Source organism: Apostichopus japonicus, chromosome 10 (assembly GCF_037975245.1).
Source record: "Apostichopus japonicus isolate 1M-3 chromosome 10, ASM3797524v1, whole genome shotgun sequence".
Taxonomy (NCBI): domain Eukaryota; kingdom Metazoa; phylum Echinodermata; class Holothuroidea; order Aspidochirotida; family Stichopodidae; genus Apostichopus; species Apostichopus japonicus.
The window spans coordinates 13,756,229-13,780,000 of NC_092570.1; the positions used below are offsets into that span (position 1 = coordinate 13,756,229).

A 23,772-nucleotide genomic window follows, 5' to 3' on the forward strand; every position below is an offset into this window, starting at 1 on the left:
CTCAATTTTGAAAGTTAATTACTAAAAATTAATGAGGTTTAGTACGGCCATGTAAACATCACAATCAAGGATGGAGGAAGCCTATATGGGCGAGTGTTATTCAATCATAACGAACTGTCCACATTTGTAAGTTTTGGCTAGATTTCTTGTTTTGCCAGGCACTCCCTTTAGTCCTTGATCCAATCAAGAGATAGTCAGTTCATCAAATTGTTGCGAAAATTCGTTTCCCTTTTCGATGAAATTATTATTCATCTGACTCCTTGGGGGGGGGGGTAACAACAAAATGAAGGAAAAATCAAAGATTCTTAGGTAATTATATCGTAGTTCTATGAGATTTATATGTCTATCATATTGGTTAGAAGGATCAAACTTCTGACTCTATTGTCCCCAATGGATATACAGATCATAGAGTATCGATATATCCACCAAGAGTAATACGGTAGACAACAGTACTATTATAGATAACTACTATGGACATTGTTACTCTTCTCTGCACAATTGATCTCCTTAGCAGCGGCTATAAACCACCCTGAATTAAATCAATTGGAGTCGCTACCCCCCCCCCCCCCCGGCAGACAAAATATTACAAAAAAATCTTAGTGGACAGTGCATAAATATATAAAATGTAAGCGTGTTACAAACTCATTAGTCGAAACTCCTTCAACATTGTATCAAAAGCTGGGAAATATACCACAAACATTCCTCACAGGGGAGAGCCAACTCTTCTGTTAACGCCCCCCCCCCACCTAACTCGACGACATAACATCTTAGCACCCCTAATACAAACGTGGCAGAGATAACACCTCATTAGACACCTACAGAACTGTATCGTTACACCACAGGTTACCTCTTCAGCTAAATTAAATTTTTAATCAAGCGATTCAGAGATATCAGTAACTATAGTGTAAATCTTAAAATTTAATACTACAGTAAACACGGTGCTGATGAAACACGGTGCTGATACATGGGTATCATGTGCCATTAGCAATACAGTAAGAACTGAGGATATGTGTAATCACATATGTGTAATATATGTAATCACAAGAAATGCATCAAACCTGGATGTGATTGGCGGTAATACTTTGCATACATACAATATTGTTTCTTCTTTTTGTGCTACATGCTACAGCTAAAGATATAAGCACCAAAAAATGGTTATATTTATCGGCAAATAGTACTTATGCATGAGATTTAAAATAATCTGCTCCTCTCCCCTCCTCTTCCTTTTCGTATTCTTTGTATCTTTTGCTTATTTTGTCTTCTTCTGTATTTCTTCTTCTCTTCATTTTCTATATCGTCTTTTTCCTTACTCTTATAACCCCAAGTTGTCCAAATTTGGATTAATATTGACTGAATTATTAATAATTGTATCCCGCCCACTCACTGACATCAGATTATTCATAGTTGCCATGCATGGCTATGGTAATAAGTAAAGAAATATTTGGTCGGCCATATTCAATTAAGTTGTCAATGGTCAAAGAAATACTTAACATATATACGCCAAATTGTGTAAGAATTGGGCAAACGAGGCGTTAATCAGAAGATAAATTAACTTGTTTCATAATGAGGTTGTTTTAATGTGATCATCAAAAAAATCCATTCATTCTTTTGTATTTCTGTCCTTCGTTAACTTAACAATAATGTTATTGAATGCTTATTTATTTTATCGTACTATACGGGAAAAACTAAAAAACCGATCACACTGTTTTGTTCTATGTTGGGGGGGGGGGGTGTGTGTGTAAGGCAGGATTGGGGTGGGGGAGGAGTGTGGAATTGTCATCATATTAATCCAAAATTCAACTGTGGCCTGTACATAACGTACAGATGCTAACAATATATGCACGATTAAAAGTCTTCAACATCTCTGATTAACCGATTAAAGTTGTAAATCTAACGTTTTAAAATCGTTAGGTGGCAATGTAGCTATAAATTTGTAAATAATCAAAACATGTGGATTCAACAGTTGCACATGACATTCTTCATGAAATCAGTCTGTGGTTTGTACTTATATCTGTCATTAAAACAAAAGAAAGCGATAACCTTTTGCGACGTCAAAGAAAAACATGGACATGGTATATGTCATTCGAAGGTGAGATTACTTTTACAAACAGTTAAAACAAAGCTGAGGGTCTGTCAATTAAGTTTAATTGATTGAACGATAAACTTGTTTTGGGGTGACTCGTTTTCGTTTTATAGTTAGACTTAGATAATTATGTTAAGGTTTCGAAGAAAGAAAAAAAAAATGTTTTTTTGTTGTTGTATTCAGCTAAGATAAGCATACATGGAAGAGATTTTTAATTGAGAAAGATAGCAAACCCCCATCTGTTGATTATCCATTCTTTATCTTTAAATGTTCACTGATGAATCGCTCCATGTGACAACAGAAACCTTCCATTCCCCATGACGGTTGGAGTTGACATACTTCTTACGTCATATGATGACGTAATATGACTATATGCGACAGGACACGCGTACCCCATTAGTCGGAGTTATTGCCGCTATATACATGGATGAGAAGCTCTTCAATTTGTCATCAGTTTAACCGACTAAGTATAGTGCTTAAGATTGTGTCGTGTACCCAGTAAGTAAAGGCAGCCTACAGACACACTTGACCAAAAGATCTTGGCTTTCCGCTATGTTGCGTCTGTTTGCGTTTTCGCAGCACGAAGCTGGAAGCAAAAACAGGATGTATTTTGAAGGGATGATTATGATATGGAAGACATAGGCTCAGATACATTGCATGCTACTCCCTATATACGTTTCATAATTCAGGTTTGATTTTCAAAAGCTTGTATGGCGAAATCCTTAGGGGTCAGAAGGGGAAAAAAACTGTTGAGAAAAATAAAAAAGAAGAGAATAAAAAGAAAGAAAGAAAAAAGTGGGAATTAAGACTGATGTTATGAAAGTCATCAGTTTGGATGTCACGGACACCGTCATGTGCAAAAGTTTCAGTCGAAATAAACATTGCATTTTTCAATATTTTAAACTAAGATTGACGATAATATGGCAGATAATAATAGCTAGAAGACAATTAAAGAATATGTCCCATTGTAAAAGGGCCTAAAACGTTCTTGTTTGCTTGAAAAAATCAAAACTCAATAACAAATTCCACTTCCGGATCGATTCATTCATGTAACTATACCGTACAATGTTTCTCATGAACTATAGGGGGAAGTCATTTTATTAAGTGAAACCTTACGGATCTAGATCTAGATTTTTTAAAGGTGGGTGGGGTTGGGGTGGCCGAGGGGACTTTGAGGCCGACTCACATGTAAGGGGTAATGGTGGTCCTACCCTCCAAAAATTATAGTTCCTTGACGAGAATGGTGCAAAATTCTTATGCGTATTTAGAATGTTTATAATATAGGTCTATTAGTAGATCTAGGTGGAACGGTTTTCCAATAACTACTTTTGAATGTTTGTGTGAGGTTGAAAAGGAGGTATAAATCCCAGGCCCCCTCCCCTCCTCTTAAGTTTAAGTTTATATACAATAAAACCAACGATGAGTTTAAACAGTTTTGAATTTCTTGAATTAAATTGCTTCCCATATTTAGAACTGAGCCCCACAATACGACCGAGATCAGATTCATTGCTTATTTCTGTATGTGATTTTCCTTTCTTGATTTCATCATGAAATTCTTCACCAATGGCCTTTTCTGTATACGTATTGCCAGTGTATGCAAATCTACGTTTTACAACCCACTGATGAGCAATCCATTGCACCCAAAAACTGTAACAGGCTTCGGTAGTTCGTCCACGTATATACGCTATAGGCCAATATAGTTTCATGTAAATATGTCGAGCGTAAGCTCATATATTATCAATCACTCTCAGAAGCCCAAAACTTCTGCTGAAACAAACACACGGTGATACCGTTTGATCATATGAAGCATACGATGCTGTGAATTATTGTAACTCATTTCTGACATGATTTCATATAGGCCGATATAAAACAGTAGAAATATAGATATTTATAACCTCTCTGACGGATTCAACACTTAATTTCAGAGTTCGCTAAAAGCAAAATTGAGATGGCATCACAAATTTGTTTTACGAGCAAACCTTCTCTGAAAATCGCTCAGGTGAAATGACCAAATTACTTCCAAACAGGTTTTATTTTTGTTTTATAGCGAACGCTGTATAATGCGTTGTTTATGGCTTATCTTTTCAATCAAAGCAAGTGAAAATCAAGGCGATTTTGAAAATTTCAATCATGACATGTATATGTGTACGAAAAGAAATAGTCTTAGTGTGGATAATTTGCCTTGCAATAGATGATGTAGATTTTATCGATACATGAATTTAATTATAATATAATTATTTGCACGAAGTACAAGTATGTCATCATTTTAAAAAAGTCGATAGTTTATGTTAATTAACGTTTGATCGATATGCCCTCGGTCAAGGTTGGTAAAGGATTCGTTCTCGGAACTTACGGCAACATAATTCAAGTGTGTTTTTAACCATGGTAAAAGCTAATTAGTAGAACTTTAAAATTCTTATTTTTTCTCTTTATTGTAGAATTTTTGGAACATATATCACTATATTAATGACATCATTTAAGTAAAGTGTGTATGTATGCAGGGGCGTATCCAGGATTTTCTAACCCGGGGGGCGCGAATTACTATCTAAGCGGAGCGCCACCATCGGTTGGCGCGCAGCGTACAAGAAATTTTCTGGTTTTGATACCACCCAGATCACCGGAAATGGCACTTCTCGGGCTTGAAAATGACCAACCAGATGTACAATTTTGGCCTGAGAACCAAGTATTTCCCAATAGTTTTTTTTTTCCATCCATAACCTTTTTGAAGTTTGTCACCAGTCACACATCATGTTCGACCTCATCGCATGTCCTGTGGATCATTGCTTTTGTAGGTGATTCTACGTCGCGGCCCACAATATCCGTCAGCCCCACTTTTCAAGGTTTTAAGCCCATTATTTGTTGAGAATTTGAAAATTTAAGTTTCTCGTGATTAAACTCAATTAAAAAAATACCCATAATGTTGCACAAAATTTCATCTACGGACAACCAATATAGAAAAACCAAAGGGCGGCGGAAGCACTTTTAACTGATGCAGCCTTATATTTAGTACCCTTTATAAATCTTATTGTATTTATCTTATTTGCGTATACACATCATCCCATCAACGCCCCCCCCCCCAACCCACCTCTAGGAAAATATGCATACTAGCACTGCAATATCCAATGTGCAAATTAGGAAACATGGAACAAGTTTTCTTTTGAGACAAAATGAGGTGAAATCATGCTAGTTGCTAATGTAGGAATCTTCCGAATTAGAATTTATTTCTTGTTAATATCTTACGATTTTTTTCCATTCGAAATAGCTTTGAGTTTGACCCACAGAAATTCATTAGAAAGTCAGCGGCGTAGCCAGGATTTGCAAAGTTGTATGCACGACTATCTGAGCTGAGCGCCACCATCGGTTGGCGCGGAGCGTGCAAGAAATTTTTTGGTTTTACAAACCCCTGAGATGGCCGGAAACGGCCCTTCCCGAGTGTTCATTCTGGTTCCCTGGCCTCTTGCTAACTTGAGACACCTAAATTTGTATGTAGAAAAAGGGCACATTTTTAACCTGAGGAAAAGTGGGGGGCACGTGCCCCCTGTACCCCCCGGTTCCGCCGCCCTTGGAAAAACCTCCTTGAACCCCTAACAGACCGGTCAATATTGCACGAGTAGAGGGACGTGTGATGAAGAATGTGGGTCAGAAATTTTCAAAAATTCAGACACAGTTAATTTCTTGGTGTAGAAATATTGCAACCTCTCATAACGGCTATTATAAAACTTGGTTTCGGAAATGAAAATATAGCAGATATTTCCGAAACCGAACAATACACACATAGGCGTAGGATGCGGGGGGGGGGGGGCTGCAGCCCCTAATTCGCCATTACTAATGTAAAAGAGAGTTTTAACATAATTGGACTTCCATGATTTTTCTCCATCTACATAAGACATTTGGTTGTTTACATTAGCATCCCGCGGTATACTGTGCCACTTTCACGGACCGTACGGTACACGATGGCATCTGATGTAATAACCGATGCTTGCTTATATGATATTGACATTAACATGTTGGACGCGCGCTTTGCGCGCGAAAATTTTTGGTTATTTTTTTCGGGCAAGTCGGACAATTTTGAGGCTGTTCATCCTGGAACGCCATTTTCATGCTCACTGATATGATGTGATATCTGCTGTTTGCTTTACAAATTCGAACAGGCGCGTAGCGAGGAATTTGCCAAGGAAAGGGCGAAGCCTGTAGGCAAATTATCTAAGCGTAGCGCCCCCATTAGTTGGCGAGAAGCGTTTAAGAAAATTTTGGCCGAAATGCCTCCCAGATCGCTGGAAATGGCACTACCCAGGACCATTTGTTGGCACGAAGCGTACAAGCAAATTTTGGCCGAAAATGCCTCCCAGATCGCTGGAAATGACACTTCCCAGGTCTTGTAAGTTGCATCTAAGCACTTTCTATTTTGAAATTACTAGCGATATCATTAAATAATATGCTGAAGGGGGGGGGGCGGTCGCCCCTTCCCGAAATTTGTCATGTTCCCCGACGACACGGTCGAGTTCGAGACCAGCCACAGTTGGTTTCATAGCACCGTTCTACAATTGATTAAGGCGTATATACACACACGCGTTATGATATACCATATATAGTATATATATAGATCATGAGTAAGAGAAGAAAAATGGAAACGTCAAAAATTGAGTTGTCGGTGTAAGGGGTAGGGTGAGGCACACGCCTCTTCCGAAATCCTTGATCCGTCACTGGCTACCCTGTGTATATAACAGGGATCAGCGCTGTAATAATGTCACTGTTCCTCTTTCTCTTCCCGGTGTCTTGGCGTTTTTCTTTAACTCCCTCCTTTTCTCCTTTTTCTCTCTTTCTTCTTTTTCTTTTCCCTTCCTTCCTCTCCTCCTCCTCTTTCCCCCCTTTTTTTTCCTTTTTTCTTCTCTTTTTTTCTCTCCTCTTTTTCTTACCCGGGGGGCGCGCGCCCCCAACGCCCCCCCTGGATACGCACCTGGTATGTAACGTTCAGAATGATAATCCAGTTATCGACATATGGTTCAAGTTACTTGAATGAACACAACTCTGCAAAATGACTGATCTTTGATGATTTTTGCTTTTCTTCTAAGAATTAGACACACTCGAGCTAAGCCTGTAGTGAAATTCAGCAAGCAGCCATATATTGATACTAAAACATTCTGCCCTAGTTCTTGTTATGACAAGCAAGCTAGGCTAGGTACGCTCGTATTTAACAGTGTGGTAGGCTAAGTTGCTATCGAAGTTCTTTGTTAAAGTGACAGATTGTCTCTATGTAGACTCTTAAAATCTGTTGTGCACATGGATCTAACAACCTTAAAGAAATGTTATATGTTGGCACTTTAGCGTAGCTGTGAATCATACTGTAAACCTTTATTTTTTACCGTTTTATAAAGAGGTTTAATGAGAAGTCATTGTGTTGCAATACATATCTTGACCTTCTATCCCTTATAGGCCTAAACCAATATCACTTGAAATTTCTGAATAACTCTTTTTACTCGAATCTAATGAACTTATGTAAAGTATTCATTGTGCACTTAATTACATTTTTATTCCTGATTAAGTTATTCCGTTTCCTTTGTTTTCGTCACGGATATCTCTCTCATCGTTTGATATTTTTTATTTTATTTTTATTTTATGTTTTTCGAGATAGAAACTACCCATTCGTATGCTACATTGCAAATAAAAGACTTTGTTTGAACGTCAAATAACTCATTTCGTACAGAGAATCAAACTTCATTAAAACGTGTTTGATTACACATAAAATAGTGTATAAGTCTCCAGGTTGACAAAGTCTGCCATCGAGATGAAACTTTGCCATCAAGAAGACGCGAAATTCGGAGGTGATCTTATCGCTTAGTGCTACAATTTCAATGTGTCTACATCATTCGGCTGATATAGACAGGCCCGTGGCATATAATTCTGAGTTGGGGAGCACCGAACAATCGAAGGAGGGGTACAATATTTAGTCCAGTAACTTGTGAAGTTTCAGTAAACAAGCATGGTGGTGGCACCAATGGTGGTAGCACAACTCCGCCAACGTTTATAATATATAAGCTCTTGAATGGGAACACCCAAATTTATGATAAACAATATCATAGCAACTAAATTTCTGTTCTGAACGTCGCACAGTATGTTACTTTTAAAAAAGCTTATTTATATTTGTCACTTTATAAATATGTATAAATAAAAAGTGTGATTACAGAAATTGGTTGATGATATCATATATGATAGATTTATACTCTTAGCAGAAAAAAGACGTAGTATTAAAAGCTATTAAAAAGCGAGCAATATTTTGTTACGCCTTTTTGTCACGGGGGAAATGCCGCCATTAGAAAGAGGGGCGGCGAGGTTTCTTCTTCGTTCAAAATACGCATATAAGATTTTCATTTTCACGGGGCGGCAAGTACTAAAGGACATATTATGATGTCAGAACACGAAAAATCGTGTCTCATATTACGGTTGCTGGACAAAAATTCAGCAACCATATCATTTCAAGAGTGTGTTTCTCTCTAATCGAAGCACGTACATGTATACAAACCTAGATTATGTAGTCGCATATATATTAGCTGATTTAGTGTAATATGATCATTAATAACATGGGCTTATAATCAGCAAGAAATATTGGTGATATTAGTAGTATTTAACATACTGACGACTTTAAGATACATTCGAAGGTCTTCAATCGACCAACATCAAAATGTCTTTCGGTATTTATATATATATATAAATATATATATATAAAAGTGTGAACGTTCTAGAAAGTGTTCATTAGGGCTGAATAATCGTAACATGACATTATAAAGAAGGACATGAAATTAAAAGCGCGATACCTCCATCAACTCAATACATATAAAGCGCACAGTTAGTTGTCACAAAGAAAGTGATTAAAGAGGTCAATAACAGATATATATACACGCACAACACTGAATAAATGTATGTAAACAAATTTCAACAAGCTTGTTTGAAGGGCAACCCTTTAGGCATAAATTAACATAAATTAAATTTGTTTTAAATTTTAGGCATACATTTTAGGATTTGGGGTTGGGGAGGGGTAGGAGTGAGCCATCCAAAACAGAACATGGGCAATTACTTCTAAAAAGTACTTAGTTGGTATCGTATCACTCATTCCTAGCCCCGTACGTTACATCGGATGTGGGACAATATATATTTTAAATAGTAGGTGATCGTGATGGGGGTGGGGGGGAGATGCGGGGGTGTTTGATGAGGTTTGGCCCCTCGTTTAAGAACCATTTCGCAAAGACTACGGAATACTTAGTTCTTGAATCTAGTCCTGAACGTTAGTCCTCTCAATGGTTCTTCATGAAACTGATGACATTGTACCACGGGGAATAAGCAACACCCCCTCACCACTCCACCTCCCCTCGAGTAGTCTATCCGGTCAGGATCAGGGTGAGCTACTGTAGCACCTCAAGGTGAATGCATTTTTGTGGGATATCCATCAGCGTATGTAATGTCACCGGAGATGGCACACTGCTGGATATTTTCTCTCTCTCTTTTTATGTATAGCAATAAAAATATTTTGATGATATTTTTTATAGAGGTTATGGTGGCTTGAAAAGATTAAGTTGCATGGTGATTCATTCCGACAGTAAAAAGTGTCTCATCGACTTTCGAAAGTGTCAATTTATGTGGACAGAACGATGCATTTAGCAAATAAACCAGTTTTACACTAATTTGGGACATTCTCTTGGAACAAGACTCTTGAGAGCCGAGGAGGGGGGGGGGGGGTGGAGAGGGAGGGGGCTACACACTGTTAATCTTGTGCTGTGATTTCCTTTTCTTTTCTTTTCATTTCATTAGCTGTTGTGAAATAACCCACACATATATATTTCAATTTATGAATACGTGACTTTGTCCCGCCCTGTTATGACGTCATCAAATGGTTGTTGCTCTCACGGTCAGCTGTGTACTTCACAATGTCTTGATAATGCAAGAGGGTGCAGCTATTTTTAGCATTCTTGTCATTCTCTTTAAAGAGTTAATCGATGAAAGAAAAATACATAGAGACATCCTTTTACGTAAACAGATGTAACTTGACCCTAATTTAGGTCAAGAGGGAAGTCCAAAAAAAGAAGCAAAGAAAACCAGAATGAGTAGTGATTAAAAGTCGAGGAGATTTGGCTCGAGACGAGAGAAAATTCACCTTGTGCAATATCTATCGATCCATTATTCTCGGGTAGCAACAACCTTTTAACCCAACTCCTTTAAAAAAAAAAGTAGATCATCTCTTCCGACAAGTGGTGAGGTAATCATGACGTTTGTAAGAAAAGGAGTAGGCCTCCCATTATCAAGTTTGCGCCAGGATAAGTAAACAACATGAAATCAAGGCGAGTAAAAAGATGTCGTTTTTTTTTTTTTCTTGTTTTATGAAGAAATTGTACACGTTTCAGCTGCCGTTGGACACATAAATACGAACATGGTATTATTTGTTAATGTAACATTAGTTCAATGGATATGAGATTTCCTACGGAACAACCTGTACATCAACTTCCAGCCCTATATATATATATATATATATATATATAGGCTATATATATATAGGCTATATATATATTTATATATATATATATGTATAGGCTATATATATATATATATATATATATATATATATATATGTATATATATATATATATATATATATATATATATATATATATATATACATACATACATACATAAATTCTCTCGCATGATATTGCTTCTTCTCCGAAAACACCTGCAAGCGGTTGGATTTACTTCGTCTCTGCTGTATTTATTACTCCTAATTCTTCGGATAAGATGGGGTAAAAATATTTAGCAGCCTTCTAGGCTGCCTGATACGCAACGATCGGTGACTCTGGCGGGAAAGACCAGGCTGTATATGAAGTACTATCGGATCTGCACGCCTACTGTTTTTTTTTTAAATATATATTTTTTTTATATATACAGCAATGCATTTATACGAGCAAGCATGTAAGCGCTGCAGGGTGAGACATTAGGGGAATTACGACAAAGCGAAGAAATATATCTTGTCAATTAAGAAATGTAATCCGATCCTAGTATTGTACCGTCATTAGTCTAATTCAGTGTAGTCTGCCTGGATGTAAATAGCAGAATAAGCGAATACATCAATTATTTTTTTTAAAAGAAAGAAGAAAAAGCCCTCTCCCTTTTTCCCAGCTGATTTTTTTTCGATGTAAGTTATGCATAGGGTTTTAGGAATGGTATGGAGGAAGGGACATGAAAGTTCTATTTACGTGACCTGTGTTTTTAAAAGCGAAATTTGCCAGTATAGTACCAAACAGAATCAAAGGATGGCGCAAAGATTGGCTGCAGTGTTGTTGAAGGATAAATTAAAAGAAAAAAGATGTTTCATCTCAGGAATGGCATATATACGGAGATGAAGGTGAATATTGTGTGTGAATTAGCCCGGTTGCCATCTTAAAGGAGGACAGTCGTTCTTATGTACCCCTCATACCCCCCCCCCCCTCCTCCATTCGCCAATGAAACGGCTAATAAGAAAAGTCCTTCTTTTCGATCCTCAGCTAATATTACCTGCTTTAAAAGGCTTATAACCCTTCATAGTTTTGCAACTATAGCCCCAGCAAGTGTATCATCATTGCTAAGACACAAACACCGGCATCGCACTTGACGAATGAACACCGTCAACACGAGAACACCGTCACCATGAATTCTGGATGTACGACGCTGACAGAACTAAGACATTTACAACGTCTTTATGACAACACCAGCATGACGAATAATACATGCACACCACTGTCATGACATATCAAGAACAGTGTCAGCAAGAATGTTACATGAACACCGACACCACGACTAATACATGGACACCGACACCACGAATACTACTGAAAACTGTAATCATAACTAAAGCATTAACACCGTTTGTCATGACATATATATAAACACCGTAAACAAACGTGATACATGAACACCATCATCACGGCTAATATAGGAACACCGTCATCATAATACATAAAGTTGTCATTAAGAATACGCCATGAACACCGTCCCCACACACACACTCATACACACAACTATTAGACCTACATGGACACTGTCATCAATATTAATGCATGGAAGCAGTCACCAAGATTTAAACATGAACACCGTAATTGCGAATACGACACCGTGCGTCACTATAGTACATGAATACCGTCTCTACGACTAATACACGAACACCGTTATCGAGATTAAGACATGAAGATCGCCATCAAGACTAACAGATGAATGCTTTCAAGACGAGTAATACAAAGACACCGGTGTCTACACTAGTACATGAGTACCGTCTCCACGACTAACACACGAACACCGTTATTGAGATTAAGACATGAAGATAGTAATCACGACTAACAGATGAATGCTTTCAAGACGAGTAATATAAAGACACCGGCGTCTACACTAGTACATGAATACCGTCTCCACGACTAATACACGAACACCGTTATCGAGAGTAAGACATGAAGATAGTCATCACGACTAACAGATGAATGCTTTCAAGACGAGTGATACAAAGACACCGGCGTCTACACTAGTACATGAACACCGTCTCCGCGACTAGTACACGAACACTGTTATTGAGATTAAGACATGAAGATTGTCATCAAGACTAACAGATGAATGCTTTCAAGACGAGTGATACAAAGACACCGGCGTCTACACTAGTACATGAACACCGTCTCCGCGACTAGTACACGAACACTGTTATTGAGATTAAGACATGAAGATTGTCATCAAGACTAACAGATGAATGCTTTCAAGACGAGTGATACAAAGACACCGGCGTCTACACTAGTACATGAACACCGTCTCCGCGACTAGTACACGAACACTGTTATTGAGATTAAGACATGAAGATTGTCATCAAGACTAACAGATGAATGCTTTCAAGACGAGTTATACAAAGACACCGGCGTCTACACTAGTACATGAATACCGTGTCCACGACTAATACACGAACACCGTTATTGAGTGCTAAATACATGGGCATGAGGATCAAGACCAGTAAGGTGATGGATGTAAATCCATTATAACACAGCCATCAAGACTATAAGATATCACTGTTACGCTAAACATAAGTAATAATCTAGAAACGGATCTGTGACGAGCATATCGAGGTTGAAATCATTGTCGAGTCAATGTAACGGATCACAATATTAAATATGAAATTATTTTCTTATCATACATAAAGACGCTTAATAACTTCTCTAATTGTATAGGTGTTGCACGGTTAAATTTTTTTCTTTAATTTTTCTCTCCAATGATCAATTTATTTAATGGACTCTAGTAGGATGACTACTATAATATACCCAGCGCCCATAAGCTATTTTTGTAATCATGTTTAAGGAAATGAAATCATAAAAATAAGCCTTACAATTCGCCCACAAGATATTTTTTTAAATCATATTTAAGGAAATAAAATCATAAAAATAAGCCTTACAATCCGTTTAAAACATGATTACTTTATGAAGTATTTGCTATTAAATAAGAATATATATATATACTCAGCAAGTATAAAAAAGGGACAAACACAAGAAGTGTGAGTGGGATGTCGTCTTGTAGTGAAACTTAATAGAAGCAGCTTTAATGTTTGAGTACACATCTTTACCATCACTACAAAATGTCAATTTTTCCGGAATTTTTGGTTTTTAAGAAAAGTGCCTGTTAAATGGTCCTATTGAATCGTCAAAGGAGATAACCAATATACATTTTGAGAGGATAAAACTGTCGGCCGAATTTTTTGAAAGTGAAAGTGTGTTGAACAAATCAAACGTAAGGGTTGTCTCAAATTTGATCGGAAAATGTCTTTTGTGTAATGAATCACACTCACTTGTCTAAGACAACACGAGGAGTGGGTCGGCTGTTAACTCTATATAATGTACAATGCGGCCGGCTGTTAACTCATATAATTTACAATACATCCGGCTTTTAACTCTATATAATTTACAGTGCGGCCGGCGTTTAAATCTATTTAATGTACAATGCGGCCGGCTGTTAACTCATATAATGTACAATATAGCCGGCGGTTTACTCAATATAATGTACAATACAGCCGGCTATTAACTCTATATAATGTACAGTGCGGCCAGCTGTAAATAAGGGGTTAATCAACGGTCTAGCGTGCGTTACTCACAGGATTAATGCACGATCGGGGGTTAATGCAAGCGATGCACGAGGGCGGAGCCCGAGTGCATCCAGCGATAGCATTAACACCCGGAGTGCATTAATCATGTGAGTAACGCACGCTAGACCGTTGATTAACCCCGTTCATTCATACACTACCATTTGTGTGGGGGAAAAATCATAAAACAAAACATATTTGGTTACGTATAACCGAAGATTTATTAAAGTGATGCCCCGTAAGTCGAATTAACGATTAACAACCAGCATAACAATAATGTACATGTGCAATTATAAAGTAATACTGAACGATAGTGAATATTATAAAGGAAACGTCTTTGAAAGGCTGTCATTCATAAAAGATGAACCATAATAACATTTTAACTAATGTTTGGCAATATTGCGGCCATAAAACTATTTTTGAAAGGTCTCAATAACAAGGAACTACAAACAATTACTAGTTGTCTTCATCATATCAATACCCCACAGCTTCTGGTTCCCATAGCAACCATTCTAGGGACAAACATGTACGTATGGTATACAGTCATACTGTAACATAGTAGGCCTTGTATTGAACACGTACACTCACTTGAACGTACACACTACACAGTGCTTGGCACTGCGGTCGTTTAACTTTAAATTTATAATACTGTGAGCAACATAACGGCCTTGCGAACATTTAATTACGGACAGATACTGGATATATTTAAACTCAAAGCATCCACAACTGTTTGGTGTTTTAATACGGATATAACTATGAATTTTGGAAGTAAACATTCACCGGACTTTGGAAAGAACATTTGGAAAACAGTTTGGACATGTTAGACGTTTCAGCCCTAACAGCAGCAGTAACGTTAATGTCATTGTTGGAAGCAACAGCTGTGCAGCCCACACTTTGGCCTAGACTCGAGTGCGGATCCATGTTTTCGCGTCCTTTACCTCTGATGGCATCTTGCAAGACTTTTGAACAAGATCGTTTCTGTGAATTAAGTCTTTTTCAACCAGGTTTGCAAATCTTCCATTGTTTTCCTGAGTGTCTACCTCGTCTAAAGTGCGCAAATCGAAGTTCAAATCAAACGTTATATTAGCCATTTTGTGTTTTTGATGTTTTTCGATAGCTCATCAGGGCAGACGACAAAACATGGTAACATGGTATCAATTGTATTCATCCGCCGGTAATTTTACCGTGCGTTACTCACAGGATTAACCACGGTCAGCTGACCTGAATGGACCAATAGGATTTAGGCATCTTTACTAAGTATGAATGAACTCTATATCATGTACAATGCGGCCGGCGGATAAATCTATGTAATGTTCAATGCGGCCGGCTGTTAACTCAATATAATGTACAATGCGGCCGGCGGTTAACTCTATATATGTGCAATGCGGCCGGCGGTTAACTCTATACAATGTTATATAGATAGACAGTTTTGTTCGGCCTCCATGTACATAACGTTTAGCTGCACGGCGTCTATTTCTAGCGTGTTTACAAACACGGCATTTATACGTAAAATGCGTTTTAGCTGTACGGCTTCCATGTTCGATGCGCTAATTTACACGGTTTCCATACTGACAATGCGTTTAGCTGTCCAATGCGTTCATCTGCACGGCCAACATATTCGATGCGCTTAGCTACGTGGATGCACGGCTTCCACGTACTATGCATTTAGCTGTAGGCGGCGTCTCTCGTGTACCATGAGGTTAATTGGTCGGCCTCCCATGTACATACCGTTTAGCTGCACGGCGTCTATGTTCCGTTGGTTTACAAAGACAGCTTTTACGAATAAAATGTGTTCCAGCGGTATACGGCTTCCATGTACAGTGCATCGCCGCGTATGGTGTCCATTAACTGTACGATGTATATAATCTAACGATCACGAGATCCAAACAAGCGAAACATATACTCTTGATACATATCATGAGCGGAGATTAACTAAGTACGGCAAATCATAAATCTTGTTTCAGCAATACGTTCAAAGAATAGGTCACGTGCTAATCTCCAGTCTCGCATCCGTCTCAAGCATGGTGTTACATCACCAGAATACATATATCTCAAATTGTATCTTTGTCGGTCAAGTCGTGTTGTTATAACGGTTGAACATAATCAACTTAATATACACACCATGTATATGAAGTGGACGACCCAAGACGCTTATTATTTAGTTTTGTGTGTGGGAACATCGCGGCTTGGAATAAGATATCGGCCGTAAGGCACGTTCTGATTGTAGCTCGTGCTGCGTGCTCGCCTGTTATCGCTGTAGTTTGACTTGTGTACAATGATGTAAAGGCAATTCTATTACAAGACATGCACGTAAACTGGGGATCAACGAAGGGAGAAAGACTATATCTCTTATGAATAGACGTATCGCTTTCTGACGCTTGTCTTATTTTACTCCGTGATCTTGCAAGATATATCCTCTAGCAAAATTAAATTGAGATAAAAGGTTTCCAATCAAGAACGTCATATTATACATACATATATATACATATATATATATATATATATATATATATATATATATATATATATATATAGATATATATATTTATATATATATATATATATATATATATATATATTTATATATATTTATTTATATATATATATATATATATATATATATATTATTATAATTTTTTATTTTAATTTTTATTATCTATTTTTGCTGAGATTTCGTGACACGAAAGAAATACGGAACAAGTGATGAACCGAGATTTTTGAGCCAAGGATCAGTGGTTCATATTTTGACAGCCTATTCATTTTTCATGGAACTGACTCCACCTAAAATACTCCATCAATATGTTCATTATATAGAATTAACGGTAGAATAAAAGTTCGGTGTTCTAAATCTGTTTTTGCTTTTCGCAATTCCTGTCACTATGAGTGATCGGATGAAATAGAGGAAAGAACTGTGTTAATACCAAGAAATCTGTAGCTATTCAGACGATACGTAGTCAATAAGATAACAAACCTCATAATCAGGGCGTAGGTGTTATCGAAAGGAAAGGAGAGGCAACAATCTTCCCTCATAAACCGCTTTATATATGATACGGTAATTCTGTTGAACTTTGGTGAACGTACTAACGTTGACGGGCTTAATACGATTCTATTTTTAGATGGCCAAAGAAGGAAGATGAGCAATGATCTATTTGTTGGATGTTAGTGTGGCATATATATATACAGGAGTAAGCATAAATGCATATCAAGGTGGCGGTCGGTAAAGGTAGAACAGGCATGCATGGCTTGTCTCTCTCTTTTTTTCTTCAAAATTAGTCAAAATTGCCAAAGTTACAGCCATACCGACATCATATGGTTGCGTGTGCTGCAGACAAGGTTAAAACATTCGGCAACATGTAACAACAGGGTAAACCATAAATTTATGACAGGCATATATCATGACAAGTTTTTTTATTAGAACTCCTAAATGTTTGTCAATCTTAAAGAAACTTAAAAAAAGGGACACAAGTGCTCAAATAATCTTATAACAGAGATACTTAATTTTAGCCTACTTCAAACAGGGGCTTGGATTGTTTCTGTGTTTTTCGTTAGTGTACTACAAAATTCCCGGTAACTTGGCAGGGGGCCAGCAATCACCAACACAATTAACTAAGGCACTGTCATATCGGTCCTATCTAGTTCCACGAAACTTGTCAATAGGATAATATTTTTCATTACAAACATGGTAAAAAGGATCTTTTAATTAACAAAAAGAGGCACGGTTTCTATTTCCTGATATGGGACATATTTCAAAGGTTTTTTTTTTCTCACGAATGGAAGACACACCTCTCTTAGTTACGGATCAGTAACCCTGGTATACACGGATTGCTATGAGGACTTTCCTGAGAACTCGCAGACATACCAAAATGGTTACGATGAACGAGAAAACATGCATGTGTTTTTTATTTCGCGTTTTACTGTTTGATATTGTGGTTGGTTAACATGAGGTTAACACACGCTACCTGTTATAATCATGGTCATGCATGGGCAGTTTTTGGTGATCCTATACGGAGCCTCAAATTGCAATTTATGGTCCTAACCAATAGCGTAGGCCTAACAATAATGCAAACGAAAGACCTCATCATGCATACCCCTCACCAAAAAGCTATACTCTAGAAAATTGATGCTACAACGCCTTGTAAGAGAATCAAATTATATAATGAAATCTCACAGGAGAGTGGAATCGCCGTTGGTTATAAACGGAAATGGAAAACATTTGCCCGACATGACTGGCCATTTCCGTTTGTTCTATAGCACATTTGCTATATATTAATGCTTATTTAAGCATAATGTATATTCTTTTTCTTTGTTTGAAAGCTGTATTTTGTGCTGATTTGTAACATTGCGTCTGCCCAGTGACCATCATGTCAATATAGTTCCATGCTATGACCACACCATATGAAAATAAGGTAATACAACGTTAATCAAAGGAGAGTCAAATACAGTACAATTGTTCGCTATCCGTGTATAAACAGTGCCTATTTCAGCGTTTGATTTTCGCGGTATACCAACAATGACGTCAAACGGTGACCAGAGGCTCCTTTGGGTCAATCTCTGTTTTCAGACATTCCAGAGGTTCATGTCACGTGACTACCCTAAATGTCCATTTTCGTGGTCGTTTTTGATGGGTTATAGTAGGTTTTCGAAGATTATTTTTTACACATGTTGATTATGGGTATGTAAACTCCTAAATTAATGGAAAATCCCACCAAAAAAATTTGCCTCCATAGTTGGTCTTTAAAGGGGACAGCGTCGAAATAGCTACCGGAGAACAGCCTTTTCGATATGGTATGAAACAGACGGATTTGTTTGTGTGTGTGCATGTGTGGCTTAGCTGCTGTTAGATAACACAAATGGACGGACATGTGGTGCGAAACTTTGGGAAATTGAGGCATTTATAGCACTTAAGGTCTCCCAGGAGCAGCGCATGAGAATTGTGACGGAAATGTTGCGCTCCAGTCATAGCTGAATATATATATATATATATATATATATATACAAGGTCAGGGTATGGAAATTTGAAAGTGCCATGCATGGCCAACGTGTCAGTTATCCCCTATCGTGGGTAGGTGTCTAGCTAGTGAGGACCGTTACCAGGGCTTAGATACCATATTATAGTGTGACAATTAAGTTTTAAGTCAACGGGGGAAATTATATCGAGTAGTGCTGAATATCTCTCATAATCGCATCGGATATATACGTATAAGTTATCCATACATCAATTCCAATGGGGGTATGGAATATACTTGTGTAAGACATGAAATGATGAATAATAAATGATCGGTAAAGAGATAGCAAAAATTTCAAGTCGCAGACGACAGTGGACAACGTTCATTGATTGGTTCACAACAGGATATGGATGTTACTGAGCACTATGACGTGCACGGTTAGTAACGAAACCAAAAAGAGGCAAAACATATATATTTATGTCTTGAATAGGAGAATAAGTTTTTTTACCAGTCGACGTTAGGAATTGAAATCATATATATTTTCAAAACTTTATCTAATAGAGACAGAAGTTGTGTCAAAAGCATACACATACATTTTCTGTCCAGTATACCCTTACAATTAAAGCCTGACTATGATAAACAGGTAATGGTTCTTTTATTCCTCTCGTGGATGTACCAAGGCGTTAGATATATATCTAAACCCTCTCGCGATGTTAGTGATTTTTACAAAATGCGGCAATCTTAATAAGATTTATAAAAATATATATATATATTAAAAAAACTGTTTTGATATTACCGTCTCATGCATATATTCGTTGCATTATTAAACCAATACATGCATAGCATATGAAGATTAATATATATATATATCTATATACTGAAGATGCGACAACTTAACATATCTTTGAAAGAAATTGCCCTTTTATCTGAATATTTCACACATGCCTTGTACGGAGTTGCCAGTAATTAACGCATAAGTGACAACTAAAAAAAACTGATAATTTTTCCACGATTTTTAATTATTCTCTTTTTTTTCCACAATATCTGTTAGATTTCACTTTCGTTCAAGGTTACAGTGAATTCGGCCCCAGCTTAAGCTGGTTATTAATTATTTGTAGACGTGAATCACAAATCTGACGTAGAACTGCAAAATCAGATAACAGAGCTTATGAAAACTTCAATATGAGAATTTAAAAGGATCTAGCGTAATTGGCAGATTTAGCGAGCAATATCTAATACATATTTTTCCTGCGTATTTTTTTTTAATTCTCTAATATCTGATTAGTTTCATGGCGCAACATAGAAGAAAAAAGGAAGAAGTCTATATATATTTCAATAACCGGGATGGGCGAATAGTGGGGGAGGGGGTGGAACAGTGGTCAGACCAATGTGCAAATTAAACGATGTTGAAAATTGTCGTTTATATCAGCAACACGTCGGTTTGAAGAAAAATAATTATGAAAATGTTGGGTAGGGGACTTTGCCCCGCCCCGATACTCCCTAGGCGTTGGTAGAGTAATATAACCGGGAATAGAATGAGAAATTTTAAAGCGAGGTCTTATGATAACGACAATTACTTCTTAATTTCTGACCGGAACCAGGGGTGTCCACCCCTTTTAACCTCCTCCCTCCCTCCCCCAAATAATTAAAAGCAGCTTTTACCAAAGCTTTTGACTGTAGATCTAAATTGTTTTCTTAATATGTCTTAGAATGAACCTGTTTTAGGGGGAGGGAGGTAGGGCGAGGGAGAGAGGGAGGTAAGGCGAGGGAGGGAGGGAGGGAGGGAGGGAGGGAGGGAGGGAGGGAGGGAGGGAGGGAGGGAGGGAGGGAGGGAGGGAGGGAGGGAGGGAGGGAGGGAGGGAGGGAGGGAGGGAGGGAGGGAGGGAGGGAGGGAGGGAGGGAGGGAGGGAGGGAGGGAGGGAGGGAGGGAGGGAGGGAGGGAGGGAGGGATGACCCTCTAAATGGAGTCAGTTTGAACGAATCCAAGGTACTCATCTTCTTTTTTTCTAAAACCCCGGATGCGCCCCAAGCCACCGTTTTGTTTTTTAATTCTACTTTCTAAAGAGATGATAATGGTGTCTTCAAAGTGGACCACGAGGAAGCTTTGATTAATGCAATAATTATTCATTTTCAATTATTCACGTCAATTATACCGGTATCAACTAAGTTTTAAAATTAGCTCTTAAAGTTTGCTCTTTAAGAACTAAATTTTAAGAATCTTGTAATTAAATTCACTCTTCTGTGAACAAATCGCAAATAGTATTATCAGTATTATGATGGCCTTTCTCAAAAAACTTATATATAAATGACTTATACAATCATAAATCTTCGACATATGACCGCATCCAACATTACAAGGTCTTTAAATATAAGGAAAAAAACATCTTTATCTGTCTTCAGTTCTATGTGTGTTTACTTCCTGAAACAAAAACACAAAAAAAAAGGGGGGGGGGGTGTCTTCGTTTAAATGTTAATGATTTAATGTCAAGTCTGAACGTGTTGTAAGTATATAATGTTAACAACCACTTGTTCCTATTTTTCTCTCCCTTTCCCGGCTTTCTTTCTTTTTGACATATTTCCTTCCAGGAAATTAGATCATTTGCCCTGTATATTTGCAAATGTAGTTACGAGGATGATGATAGTCATAGATTCATGATAAATTTAATTCAAATATACGGTTTGAATGCAATGCCCGTGAGATGGCCCTTTATAGTTCAGGGACGTAAGTTTGTAATCTTATTCAATGAGTGACGTCATACAGATGTAATTGTAATGATTAAATGAGTGACAACAATGTTATTCTGTAAGGGTGAAATCAAAGGCGGAAGAAGAGAATTTCAACCGATAGGGGGAGGGGAGGGGGAGGTGTGGGGTAGGGGGGAGGGGTAGTGGCGAAACATCGAAAAGTAGTGGCGTATGTGACGTTGCTTTGAGGGCGCAAACAAAGTTTTATAACCTCAAGATTTTTTCCCAACAAAATGAATCTTCTTATCCAACCGATGGTATCAGTAATTTAATGGTTTCAACAAAAAAGGAAACTATAAAACGTATTTTATTTAAGCCTATTTACAGTTTTTTTTTTCTTTAAATTTTCAACAAAAAGAACAAGTTTTAAATAACAACACGACGCACTTGTAGTTATAAAAATAAGGGAAAGCAAGGATACTTTACATTACCAAAAAGGGGATTTCTCCCACCAAATTGGAAGGGTGTGTCCCTGTCCAGACACCCTCTGGCTTGGCCGCACCCAAAGATTATAACACCTACTTCAAAGCAAAGTTTTTTTTATGATTTTTATGAGTTCAATATTTTCTTTCATTTATTTCTAATTTCCCTGCCAGCTTCATCTACAAGACAGTGCTATGACTGAAGTAGTTCAAACTGATACAGGCAAGTTACAAAATACGTAGTCAATCTTTTCAAACTAGAGGATTATAAATAAATACAATATGTTCGTTATTTGAGGTGTTATTTTTTTAAACTTATCTCTAACCCCAGCAGTCTTAAGAAAAACAATTTTTCGATTAATTCAGATAAAGTGAAGCTGTTTAGGGATGTTTTATATATTCACCAGTTATATACGCTTACGAACTGTGTGCTCTTATATTTATTACACTTACATGTAAACGGAATTCCTCTGTCAACAAGCTTGAACATTTAAAAGGCCTAATTCCGCTATCAACTATAACCAGTCAGCGCATGCATTCGCCTCTGATTGTAGAAATTAATAATAAAGTAGGCAAAGATGATCTAGGTTATTCAAATTAGTAACCACCCCCCCCCCTCGCCCCCTTTACTCTGTTAAACTAACAGTATATGACACTAACGGTATACATTTACCCATGTAACTGTAAAGCGATCAACAAATTTATCACAAAGCCTGTCTTTCCCTCTCCAAATCATGATCTAGTAAATTAATTACTTAGTTTATTACAAATAAGAAGGAACAGATATAGGAAGAGAAAATTACACAAATATTACCACCAAAGAAAAAAAAGAAAAAAAGCTTACCTGTAATGCAAACATCTTCCAACGAAAATTTCCCGCGCGCGGGAAAATCTTTTCCAGCGTCTCTACGTATCCTTAAATTTATATTATATATCGGTGTGTGATTTCTCCTCAGCTCTAGCCATAGATTAAAACACATCTTCTGCTAGACTTTGTATTTAATACATAACAGGTGGGGAGGGAAGACGATTCCAACTACGTTGAGGTGAGAAAAGGATGGAAGCTTCGAAAGGACATTGTGTTTTTCTCTTTTTGCTCATAGAGAGCGCAGTACCATGATCAAACTGTAAAGGGTGCTCAGTTTATCGTTTTACTTATTATTTTTAATTCGAAAAACAGAGTAACGACTGTGTTTGACATGGCCCATGATTACATTTCTTCCATTGCACGCCATATTCACTCCAGTATAGCTAGTCCAATATGTATAGCCGCATTACGATTTCGCAAAGTGACTTAATTCATTTAGCCAATTATACGAAGAGATGAAATATATGTTGTAGGGGTGAAGGGGTGAAGGGGTCAGAAGGTGGGGTGGGAGTGGGTATAGTGACACGCGCCCTAGCTCCTTGTCTTTGAAAATATTCAAAACAACCTCTTTTCTTATTTTATAG

General features: G+C 37.5%; 1 protein-coding gene across 1 annotated transcript in view; it reads right to left on the reverse strand.

Annotated features, from left to right (window-relative positions):
• The window catches only part of LOC139974924 (uncharacterized), a 31,274-nt gene extending 7,952 nt beyond the window's left edge, over positions 1-23,322 (reverse strand). Inside the window, exon 1 of the mRNA XM_071982478.1 lies at positions 23,165-23,322. Within this exon, the coding sequence (XP_071838579.1) occupies positions 23,165-23,179 (15 nt within the window). The 5' untranslated portion in view covers positions 23,180-23,322. The remainder of the gene's footprint in view (positions 1-23,164) is intronic.
• Positions 23,323-23,772: the final 450 nt, after the last annotated feature.